Source organism: Myotis brandtii, unplaced genomic scaffold, assembly GCF_000412655.1.
Source record: "Myotis brandtii unplaced genomic scaffold, ASM41265v1 scaffold314, whole genome shotgun sequence".
Taxonomy (NCBI): Eukaryota; Metazoa; Chordata; class Mammalia; order Chiroptera; family Vespertilionidae; genus Myotis; species Myotis brandtii.
The window spans coordinates 3,238,909-3,251,454 of NW_005362033.1; the positions used below are offsets into that span (position 1 = coordinate 3,238,909).

The 12,546-nt window shown below is 40.2% G+C and overlaps 1 protein-coding gene across 12 annotated transcripts in view; it reads right to left on the reverse strand.

The window, feature by feature from the left end:
- NCOR1 (nuclear receptor corepressor 1) overlaps positions 1-12,546 on the reverse strand; it is a 241,681-nt gene that overhangs the window by 156,245 nt on the left and 72,890 nt on the right. For all 12 annotated transcript variants that reach the window (XM_014542879.1, XM_014542885.1, XM_014542878.1 and 9 more), the window contains exon 5: positions 9,705-9,887. In XM_014542879.1, the coding sequence (XP_014398365.1) occupies positions 9,705-9,887 (183 nt within the window). The remainder of the gene's footprint in view (positions 1-9,704; positions 9,888-12,546) is intronic.

Here is a 12,546-nt window from a genome sequence, read left to right on the forward strand (position 1 = left end):
AGGGCCTGCCATCTGCGATCCAGCATGGGATCCAGGCCTGCCATCTGCCACCCGGGGAGCAGGCCTAAGCCAGGAGTTGGTTATCTCCGGAGGAGTCCCAGACTGTGAGAGGGCACAGGTAGGGCTGAGGGACACCCCCCCAACAAATTTTTGTGCACCGGGCCAGTCTATATATAAAAGGCTAATATGCTAAGTGTCCGATCAGTCACTATCGATAATCGGGGGGGGGGGGCCTCCACAATTGCCCCAAAGAGGGAGGCCTAGGCCACCAACCAGCGGGCTGCAGTGGGTGGGCAGGGCCTCCCTCTGCAGGGCGCAATCCATCGTGGAGCCCCGGCCGGGGGGGCAGGGCCTACCTCTTTGGAGCAATCCATCAAGGAGCCCCGGCTGGGTGAGTGGGGCCTACCTCTTTGGGGCAACCGATTGCGGGGCTCTTGGACTGTGAGAGGGCACAGGCTGGGCTGAGGGAACTGCACCCCCCCTCGAGTGCACAAATTTCGTGCACTGGGCCTCTAGTTAATTATAATAGAGCTAAAACTGTAGAACAGTGGGCAAAGAATGAAATTTTCAATTAATTATCCATACAGGAATAAAAATGAATGTTGACTCCTGCCTTATGGCAGTCACAAAAAATCAATTTCTGGTAGCTTAAGAATAATGTGAGGGGTGATGTCAGTAGCATGGTGGCATGAGAGGAGCCCTACGACTGTTCCGTGTAAGTAACAAGTAGGATAGCTATAATTCAACAAAAGATTCCCTGCTCAACACACAAACATATCTGAAAGTTCCACACACTGACACGTCTGAACGTGGGCACATCCAGATGAACAGGGGAGACTGGACAAGGAAAGGGCAAGACTGCAGAGGAAATCCAGCCCTAGTGGTGGCCCAGGCCACCACTGTGACAGCAGTGATAGCAGTGAAAGGTCAGGGTACGACCCCAACAGAGACAGCAATCAATTGGGCCTGGCACACACAGAGGCTGAGCCCAAGATAAGGGACAGAGAAGAGGTTCATTCCACACACCACCATCACCAAAGAAATCTACAGATGTAGGAACCTTCCCATCCTCTATGGCCCACCCAGCACTAAAATTCTCACTGAGCAGATTGAGAAGAGGCAAAAAAAAAACAACACACCAACTTTCCAACCTGTGTGGTCTGTACTCATTGCAGCTAAAGCAACTACAAAGAACAGAGCACAGATGCTCCCACCCCATGCCCTGTCACTGCAGAGCCTAGTAAAAGCAGCTGGGTCAACTCAGACAGAGTGGCTCTGCTGGCACCTCTCAGTACAGGAAGGCAGCACCAGGAAAACAAAGGCCAAGAGACCCATAGACCATAACTTTCCTCCATGTAGATGCTGTCCCAAGACAAAGGGGACCAAGTACCTGGTTGTAAAAAGGACACCCAGCTCCTTGGACAATATGGAGAAGGGAATGGGGAGAATTTCCATGGCAGAGGCAACACCGCCCCATAGAGATAATCCCAGAAGCCCCAATTCTCTTCGTACAGGTAAGAAAAGAAAAACCTTTCGCTTCAGCACCACTTACAAGAAAAAAAAAAGCAAGTCCTCTACTTATCAAGTTAAGAGTCAAATACTTTTAAAAAATGTTTTAAAGAAAGAAAAAAGAGATTTCATTTCCACAAATGGCAGGAAGAGAAATAACCCATCAAGTACAATGAATAACCAAGGTAACAAGGGAGTTCAGAAAGAAAATTTAAAAATCTCCAGAAAATAAACTTGAAGATAAGGAAGACTATGATTTAAATGACAAGAGAATTCAAGATTACAGTTCTGAAAAAAACAACTCAACAAGATACAAGAAAACTCAGAAAAGTAATTCAACAAACTCAGAAATAAAATAAATGGCAAAGAGTATTTCACCAAAGATATTGAAACTTAAACATAGACACAGACACACACACACACACACACACACACACACACACACACACACACAAATTCTGGAGCTAAAGCACTCAATACATCAGGTAAAGAATAAGGAAACCTTTGGAGTAGCAGTCGCCAACTGGTGGTCCACAGACCACTGGTGGTCCATAAGGTCCAAAAGGTTGTCGACCACTGAATTAGACAGCCTAAGAAATAGAGGAGACCAGACAGAGGAAAGAATTACTGATACTGAAGCTAGAAGTCTAGAAATGACTCAGATGGAAGAGAGAGAATGGAGAGTATGAAGAAAACTCAAAGATCAGTATGAGAACTATCTGACTCCATTAGAAAAGGCAACGTAACAATAATGGGTCCACCAGAAGAAGAAGAGAGGAAGAAAGGAACATAGAATCTATTCAAACAAATAATCAATGAGAACTTCTCAAACCTATGGAAAGAACCGGACCCTTGAATCCAATAAGCTAATACCTAATTATCTCAACCCAACATGGCCTTCTCCAGGGCATATTACATTAAAGCTCTCAAAAATTAATGGCAAAGAAAGAAAGAATTCTCAATGAAGCCAGAGAAAAGATGGTAACCTTGTAGGATTTATCACAGAAACCCTAAAAGCTGGGAAAGATTGAAATGAAATATTCAAATTATTGCCCGGCCGGTGTGGCTCAGTGGTTGAACCAGGAGGTTATGGTTCAATTCCCAATCAGGACACATGCCCAGACTGCAGGCTCAATCACCAGTAGGGGGTGTGCAGGGGGCTGCCAATCAAGATTCTCTTTCATCATTGATGTGTCTATCTCTCTCTCCCTCTCCCTTCCTCTCTGAAATCAATAAAAAGTAGTATATTTAGCACAGTTAACCTTTAGATATAATAAAGAAATAAAGGCTTTTCCAGGCGCATATAAGCTGAGGGAATTTACCACCATAAGATCTGCAATAAAAGACAGGCTGAGCCCTAGCCTGGCTCAGTGGATGGAGTATCACCCCGAAGAGTGAAGGGTCACAGGTTCGCTTCCAGTCAAGGGCATGTACCTCGATTGCAGGCTCAATCCCCAGCCCCAGTCGGGGCGCACATGGGAGGCAACCAATTGATGTATTTCTCTCACATCGATATTTCTCTCTCTCCCCTCCCTTCCACTCTCTTTAAAAAAAAAATCAATGGAGAAAACATCCTCTTGTGAGGATTAACAACAACAACAACAAAAAGACAAGCTGAAAGGTGCTCTTCTACATGAAACAAAAAAACAAAAGAGCCGAAACCGGTTTGGCTCAGTGGATAGAGCGTCGGCCTGTGGACTCAGGGGTCCCGGGTTCGATTCCGGTCGGGGGCATGTGCCTGGGTTGCGGGCACATCCCCAGTAGAGATGTGCAGGAGGCGGCTGATCGATGTTTCTCTCTCATCAATGTTTCTAACTCTCTATCTCTCTCCCTTCCTCTCTGTAAAAAAAATCAATAAAATATATTTTTAAAAAAACAAAAAACAAAAGAATACAAAACTGTAACAGGACTAACAGACACAGAACAAGGAAATTGCAATTCTTGTTCAGAATACAGCATTAAACACTTAAAACATATCATAAAGGTCAAAGGAGATAAAAGCATTAAATAAAAAAGAAAAAAAACAATAGCTATTGCAATTTGAAAATGCATGAACAGCATAAAATAGTGATTTGTGAAAACAAAAATATGAAGGGGGAGGGGAATAGGACTGAACTTGCACAGGTGAATGAACATAAGATGCAATCAGAAGAATAAAGACTATTGTAAATATGAAATGTTTTCCCCCATATACTTAATGGTAGCCACAAAACAAAAATCTAAAACTAAGACACACAGCCCTGAACAGTTTGGCTCAGTGGATAGAGGGTCGGCTTGCGGACGGAAGGGTCCCAGGTTCGATTCCGGGCAAGGGCGTGTACCTTGGTTGCGGGCACATCCCCAGTGGGAGGTGTGCAGGAGGCAGCTGATCGATGTTTCTCTCTCATTGGTGTTTCTGACTCTCTATCCCTCTCCCTTTCTCTCTGTAAAAAATCAATAAAATATATTAAAAAAATAAAATAAAACTAAGACACATACAACAACAACAACAACAAAAGAGGAAATGGATAAATCAAATCAAAGAATACCACCAAACTAGAATAACAGACAGAAAGACAAGGGTAAAGAAACAATGCACAGCTACCAGAAACAATGCACAGCTACCAGAAAACAAAAGATAAAATGGCTATAGGAAATCCTCATACGTCAAAAAATCACAATAAATGTACATGGACTGAACTCATCAATTAAAATGCACCAAGTAGTGTGATGGGTTAAGAAACAAAACCTAACAGCCCTGGGCAGTGTGGCTCAGTAGTTAATAACAGAGTGTCAGTCCACACACCAAAGGATCGCAGGTTCAATTCCCAGGCAAGGGCACATACCTGTTTTGCAAGTTCGATCTCCCACCCTGGTCTGGGCGAATGCAAGAGGCAACCAATAGATGTTTCTCTCTCACATTAATGTTTTCCTGTTTCTCTCTCTCCCTCTCTCTCTCTCTCTCTTACTTTCGCTCTCTCTCTCTCTCTGCCCCCCTTCCTCTCTCTAAAAATCAATAAAAAAAACATATCCACAGGTGAGAATTAAAAGAATAAAATGAAGATACATAGAAATGGCCCTAGCCAGTTTGGCTCAGTGGATAAGCATTGGCCCTCAGCCTGAAGAGTCCGGGTTCAATTCCCTCAGTTGCAGGCTCAATCCCTAGCCCCAGTCGGGGTGTGTGATGGAGGCAACAAATCGATGTGTGTTTCTCACATCAATGTTTCTCTCTCTCTCTCTCTCTGTCTCTTCCCACCCCTTCCACGCTCTTAAAAAAAAAAATGTCGCCCTGACCGGTTTGGCTCAGTGGCTAGAGCGTCGGCCTGCGGACCGAAGGGTCCCAGGTTCGATTCTGGTCAAGGGCATGTGCCTTGGTTGCAGGCACATCCCCAGTAGGGGGTGTGCAGGAGGCGGCTGATTGATGTTTCTCTCTCATCTATGTTTCTGGCTCTCTATTCCACTCTCTTACTCTCTTTAAAAAATCAATAAAAAATATATATTAAAAAAAATATGTCAATGGAAAAAATATCCTCGGGAGAGAATTAACCAAAAAAATGATACAGAGAAATGAATGAGAATCACAACAGACATATCAAAATGTGGGGGAGTTATAGCATTACTCTACAGCCTACCTCAAGAAACAAAAATTGCAACTAAAAAACCTAATATTTCACCTTTAAGAATTAGAAAAAGAATAAATGAAGCCCAAAGTCAGTAGAAAGAAAAAAATAATTAAATTTAGAACAGAATTAAATAAAATAAAGAACAAAAGACAATAAAAACTTAATCAAACAAGAGCTGGTTCTTTGACAAAAATTAATAAAATTGACAAACTCCTGGCTAGACTCACTAAGAAAAAAAAAGAGAAAAGACTCACATAAACAAAGTCAGAAATGAAAAAGAAGTTAAAATGGACTCCACAGATATACAAAGGACTATATAACAATACTATGAAAGTATATACACCACCAAATTCAATACCTTAGAAGAAATGGACAAGTTCTTAGAAATAAATAAGTTTCCTAGATTGAATCATGAAGAATTGGAAAACCTAAATAGACCAGTTAACAGTAAGGAAATTGGAAGAGTAAGCAAAAAACTTCCAAAATGTATGGCCAGGTGGCTCAGTTGGAACACAGTCCCATACAACAAAAGGTTGGGGATTCGATTCCCGGTCAGGGCACATACCTAGGTTTCAGGTTCAATCCCCAGTCAGGGTGCGTACAGGAGGCAACCAATTGATGTTTGCTTTCTCATCTCTCTCTCTCTCCCCCTCCCTCCCTCTAAACATATCCAAGGGTGAGAATTTTAAAAGATATATAGAGATAGATAGATAGATAGATAGATAGATAGATAGATAGATACAAAGGGAGTCTTGACTGTGGATGGTGAGTACACACTGCAATATACACATGATGTATTATAAAGCTGTACATTTAAATTTGTATGTTATTAACCAATATCACTCCTACAAATTTAAGAAAAAGAATGTGAAAAGCATTAACTATAAAACTTTTCAGAAGACTATAATATAGTAAACTATTTTAATCATGCCAAGGTGGCTTGGGAGGGGCCGGTGTGGGATAGAGGAGGTCAATGGGGGAAAAAATACAAAGGGGACATCTGTAATACTTTCAACAATAAAGATAAATTTAAAAATAAAATGATGCCAGGGTAGTCGCATATAAAATCTAAAGAAACTTTGTTCACCAAAAAACACTATTAAGCTCCAAGACCTAAATTAAGTGCTAAAACTATAAAACTCGCAAAAGAAAACATAGGTACAGGGAAGGAGTGGTTGAAGATGGCAACAATGATCCTAAACTCACCACCTTCCAAAGACACACTGAATCTACAGCTATATATGGAACAATTTCCTCTGAAAAAGACCTAAAAACTAACTAAGCAATTCCTTCACAACAGGCAAATGAGGAAAATGCCCCGTCAAAGCAGACAGCTACAGAATGACAAATAGGAAGGAATGGGGTGCTCACAGATGGACAGGAAGAGACATTACGGTGGTAAAACAGAACAAGTTATTGGGTGCTTTGTTCGAATGTCTATGGATCATGAGAAACCAAGAAGCTAAACACACACAAAACAAACGGGTCGAACAACTGGAGGCATAAGGAGAGAAAAAAGGAGAAAAAGAACAGGATAAATAGAAGAGAATTTTAGACATGAAAATGTTAATAATACATGGAAAAAATAAAGCTTGTGCCTAGGAAAAAAGAAAGCAAAGGTATGTCTTTGTAACCTTGGATTATGCAACAAACCGGTTTCTTAGATAGGATACCAAAAGCAAAAGTAGTAAAAGATAAAATAAATTCAACTTCATCACAATTAAAAACTTTTGGCCCTGGTGTGACTACCACCCAGCTATTATCTGGAACAGTAGTCATTTATCTCCATCCTTATTCTCTCCCACCTAAGAGGATGCCATCATCACCATTAACCCATTAAATTCATTAATTAAATACATTAAATTCCCAATCGGTTTCTGTCCATTTCTGACTTTTCTGACGGATTCCTTCTGTTTTCCATACACTGGGATCACACTGTTTTATTTATTGAGGCTTAACATTATTTTGTAAAATCTTGCAGAGCCTGACCTGTAAGCACTAGCTACTTTTCAAATAATTTTAAGTTTTTCTATTGTTTAACCTTATTTGGGGGGCAGAGGGGCAAGCTAAAGTGACGTTTCTGGCTCCAAAATAAAAATGTGAGAGCTGCCCTAACCGGTTTGGCTCAGTGGATAGAGCGTCGGCCTACGGACTGAAAGGTCCCAGGTTCGATTCTGGTCAAGGGCATGTACCTTGGTTGCGGGCACATCCCCAGTAGGAGGTGTGTAGGAGGCAGCTGATTGATGTTTCTCTCTCATCGATGTTTCTAACTCTCTATCCCTCTCCCTTCCTCTCTGTAAAAAATCAATAAAATATATAGTTAAAAAAAAAATGTGAGAGCTGCCCTGGGTGGGTGGCTCAGCTGGTTAGAGCGTTGTCCCATACACCAAAAGGTTGTGGGTTCAATTCCCAGTCAGGGTGCATATTTGGTTGCAGGTTCGATCCCCAGTTGGGGCACATATGGGAAGCAATGGATCAATGTTTCTCTCTTTTTCTCTCCCTTCCCCTCTCTAAAAATCAATAAACATGTCCTCAGGGTGAGGATTTTTTTTTTAAATGAGAGAGCCATTTATATATGGAAGATCCAATGGACATGAGCCTACTAAGGTCCCAGAACTATCTTTTCAGTTGGGGAACTAAAGACTAACAAAGATTATCACTTTAAAGTGGATATTGATGAAAATGGGCACCGTTTATCTTTAAGAATGGTTAGTTTAGTGCTGGTGCAAAGGATGAATTGAGCATTGTTGAAAAAAAAGGCAATGAATTATGAAGACAGTCCAATTTAAGTAATACTGGCAACTGAAACCATCTGTACAACCAATGTTTCCCTTAGTGGCTTTGAAATAACACCACCTGTGGTCTACACGTGCTTCAGGGCCTGTGCATGTTAGCGGACAGCAATCAGCAGCTGTGGAGGAAGATGCAGAATCAGAAGGTCTTTGAAGAAGAGGAGGCTGTCAAACTCCCACATAATCTGGAAAGTGATCTACCCCTAGAAATGGTAGCAAGGTTCCACAGATAAAAGTAAAACGTAATGATGAAGATATTGAATATAATGAGGAGGAGGAAACTGAAGAAAGAGTTCCAGTAAAGAAACCTATACATATCAAACTAGAATGAAAAAGACTAAAAAATAAAACGGGAAAAACTCCTAAAATACAAAAGGACCTAGCTTTGTAGATGACATTAAATAAAAAATTCAGGCAAATCGAGAAAAACCATATTGAACAGTCCTGGTATTGTGAGCCCAAAAATGAAGAGAGAGAAAAAGGAGACAAATAAAGTTCATACTGAGCATCATCAACAATCCACACTGAAATCTTCTATTTAAATATCAATCCCCTTTTCAGAATGGAAGCAATCTTACTCTTAACACTCAAAAAAGCAAAAAAAAAAAAACACTTGTACATGAATGTTATAGAAACATTATTCATAACAGCTAAAAGTGAACATAACCCAAATGTCCATCAACTAATGAATGAATAAACAAAACAGTATATACGTGCAAAATTTTATTCAGCCATACCAAGAAACGAATTGCTGATACAAGATACAGCATGGATAAATACTGGAAACATACTAAATGAAAGAAACACGCTAAATGAAATGTCACATATTATATGATTCTATTTATCTGAAATGTGCAGAATATGTAAATCCATACAGACCAAAAGAGATTATTGGTTACCAGGAGCAGGGACAAGGGGGACATAGAGAGTAATTGCTAATAGGTATGTGGTTGTTTTTCAAGTAATAAAAATGTTCTGGAATTATATTGTGGTGATAATTGCACAACTTTATGACTACATTAAAAGCCACTGGATTATACACTTTAAAAGAGTCACTATTATGGTATGTGAATTTTTTATCTCAATAAAAAAATCCCTACACACACATACCACAAATAAAGAAAAATGACTAGCCACAATACAGAAGTTATCTGCTATACACATCAATGACAAGAGACTTGAGGAAATACTAGAAATAATAAAATGACCAATTGAAAGAAAAAAATCCCCATATGGAACACAAATATACCATAAACAATAGAAAATAAGCTCTATCTCATTCCTGATGAGGCAAAATGCAAATTAAAACCACAGTGAGAACTATTTCACATCCAACTGAAAAAAATTATCAAATGAAGGCAAGGCTATACACAAAATGGAACTTGTACATGCTACCATTGAGAATGTAAAATGGTACTGACATTTTAGCAAATTTGGTATAATCTAGTATATGCAAAGATATGCATACTCTGGCCAAACAATACCTTTCCTGGGCACATGTCCTAGAAAATCTGTTTCCACGTGAACCAAAAAATATAGCACTAGTATATGAAATAGCAACAAAATTAAAAACAATCCATCCAATAAGATCAAAAATAAAATGAATAAATAAGGTTGCTATTAGCATACAATAAAATAATACAACTGAGGAAATTAATGAATGAATGAAACTAAGAAAACAACAAAAAAAGTCAGAATCACAGAATAAATTTGAAATGTATAGAAAAATCAACATCATCTTCTTTTAAAGAGACAAACATTCATTCTTAGAATACATTAAGCAGTAAAATCAAACACTTACTTGCTTCTTTTTCAGTTTAAGGATCTGCTGCTCCACTTTAGCAATTTCTCGATCTACACGATCCATACTCTGTATTAACTCTTCCTTTGAAAGTTTTGAAGGTGAAGCATTTTGATCATCTCCACATGGTTGCCCAGAGATTGGAGAGGATGGAGCTTCATGTTTGCCTCCAAATGCTGGATCCTTTAGAGAAGAAAATCAAAAACAATTTATTTATTTTTTAATATATACTTTTTAATTAATTTCAGAGAGGAAGAGAGAGGGAGAGATATAAACATCAATGAGAGAGAATTATTGATCAGCTGCCTCCTGCACGACGCACTGGGGATCTAGCCCACAACCTCCTGGTTCATAGGTCAACACTCAACTACTGAGTCACTCCAGCTTGGCAGAGAACAACAACTTGTTCCTCACTAAGAGCCAATGGTAGTGTCATGATTCTCTTAACTGAAAAAGTCAATTTTAAAATGTCAAACGATGGTCACTGGCTTCAATTCAACACGAACAGGAATCCCCAATCTGGGGTGCAGTTAAGAAGGAAACTTTATTTAGTGCAAACAGCTCAATAGTGCTACAGTGTGACTTTTAAAACAGCAAGGCTATGAAGCTGCCCTTGGGCCAGGTCCAGGTCCCTCTTCACTTAGGCAGCTCTGCTCCACTGTGCTCTGCTCCAGGATGGTTCAGTGTCTCAGCTCTAGCAGTAGAAACAGTCTTCAGTGGAAAGTGCACTCTCCAAGCCAGAAGGATGCGGACTTATATAGAAAGAAGTCCCTGCCACTGGTACCTTATTGGTCTGTTCTCAAATGAGGACTCAGAATCCTTCCAGTTTGATTGGCTCAAAGGCACTATACAGAATGGTAAGAATAGAGCTGCTCTGATTGGTTGGAGCTGCACAGCTCTGACTGAATGGGGAAAATCTTCAGTCCTATTGGTTGAAATAATAGAAACTCCTTCAGAAGGACTGGCTCAGATGGCAGAAACACAGTGCAAGCAGGCAGTTTAGCGCAGGCGCTCCTTTGTAAAGTACAGTTTGCATGAGAGGCCCCTGTGAGGAAATGGCTGCTAGGGCCTGTTTTGTTTTGTTGTTTGTTTTAGCCCAGTTAGCCACAAGGAGCCCTTCATAGTAGATGTATTTTTTCCTTTCTGAGTTCACAAAAACAGCAGAGCCATGTGTACTATATCTCTATATGGAAGTCCTACAATAGTAATTTTTATACATACAACCTCCACTGATACTTATATCACTTTTATAATTCAGACATATCATTCACTATTTTGAAGATTTTAACAGCTATACAGAATGAGGTGGCAGGTTGACTAACCAACCTTCGGTATAACAATATAGGGACTATATAGAATTTCTGGGGAAATAATAATGCAATCAAGACAAAGGAAGATACCAATTTCTCAGCCATTTTCTTGCAATGGTTCTTCAAAAGATATGAACATGTAGGTTGGAATATGGTATAAACTACAGATGGAAATCTGTGTGCCTACCCAACTTAACAACTACAATATGGTCAAGAGTTCCTATCATAAAGTTTTCAGGCTTTCCAAGAACCAATAATAAGGCACAGAAGTTAAGAAAATTACCTAGGAACTTCTGTTGCTACTATCACCTAGGCCTATCCTTATAAAGAGCAACTAACCCTGCCTACACTACAGTGCATATAACATCTCTTTAGCCAAATATAACATACCATTTCACCTCAAAATCAGCAGGAAACTGTAGAATAAAAGCCCCTCTACATCCCCCCACCCCATGTAGGTACGTACGTATACACACACACACACACACACCCCCTGTTAATTACCAGTCAAAGGTAAAGATATAAGCAATACTGAAAAGCAAATAAATTTCAGATTAAGATATTAGTTTTCTTCAGGCTAAAAGAAATCTAGAATAAGCATAGTTCATAGGACTATAGTTATTCTAATTCTGTCAAGAATGCCATTGGTATTTTAACGGGGATTGTATTAAATCTGTATATTGCTTTAGGTAGTAATGACATTTTAACAACAGTCATTCTTCCAATCCATGAGCAAGGTACAGTCAAACTTCAGTTCTCAGATTTCTCCCATCTTCAACATTTTAGTTCTCCACCAAGTTGCTCCAGAAAAAAATGTCTCGGTTATTAATGTTCTGGACCTGACAACCCTTTCATGCTGATGTATCAGCATGACAAAAGTGTCTTTCAGGTCACAAACAAAGGAGAGAATGCTGTGAATATTTTTGTAAAATTTTTTTTTTTGCTTTTTTTTGATGGTGAAATGAATGATTAGCACAATTTTAAAACATAAAGAGGACGGAAACCAAGATGGTGGCATAGGTAAGCACCTGAAATTGCTGCCTCGCACAACCACTTCAAAACTACAATGACAAAATGGACATCATCCAGAACCACAGGAAGGCTGGCTGAGTGGAAATTCTACAACTAGAAGGAAAGAGAAAAGCACACTGAGACTCAGAGGAGGTGCGGAAGTAAAGTGCAGAGATACAGAGGCGCGCGAGGAGAGGGCTGGCAACTGAGGACGCAGTTGTCTTTTTCAATCGGAAGGGAGACTCAAGCTCCCGACTGCTCTGAACTCCAGTTCCAAGCGGGCGAGTCTCTGGGGACCCAGACTCATACGGGGAGGAAATGAACTGTCTGGCATCTGGTAGAACTCGAGGGCGGCTTTCTCTCAGAGGTGCTTGCAGCGATTACCAATTACTGAGGGACACTGAGACCCGGGGCCTCTTAGGGCAGGGATGAGGATCAGCCATAGCTGTTTGCTCAGCCCTGTTGATTCCCTGAGACCCCACCCCATCCAAGCTGTGCGCAGAGGCTTTTGCATATGAATG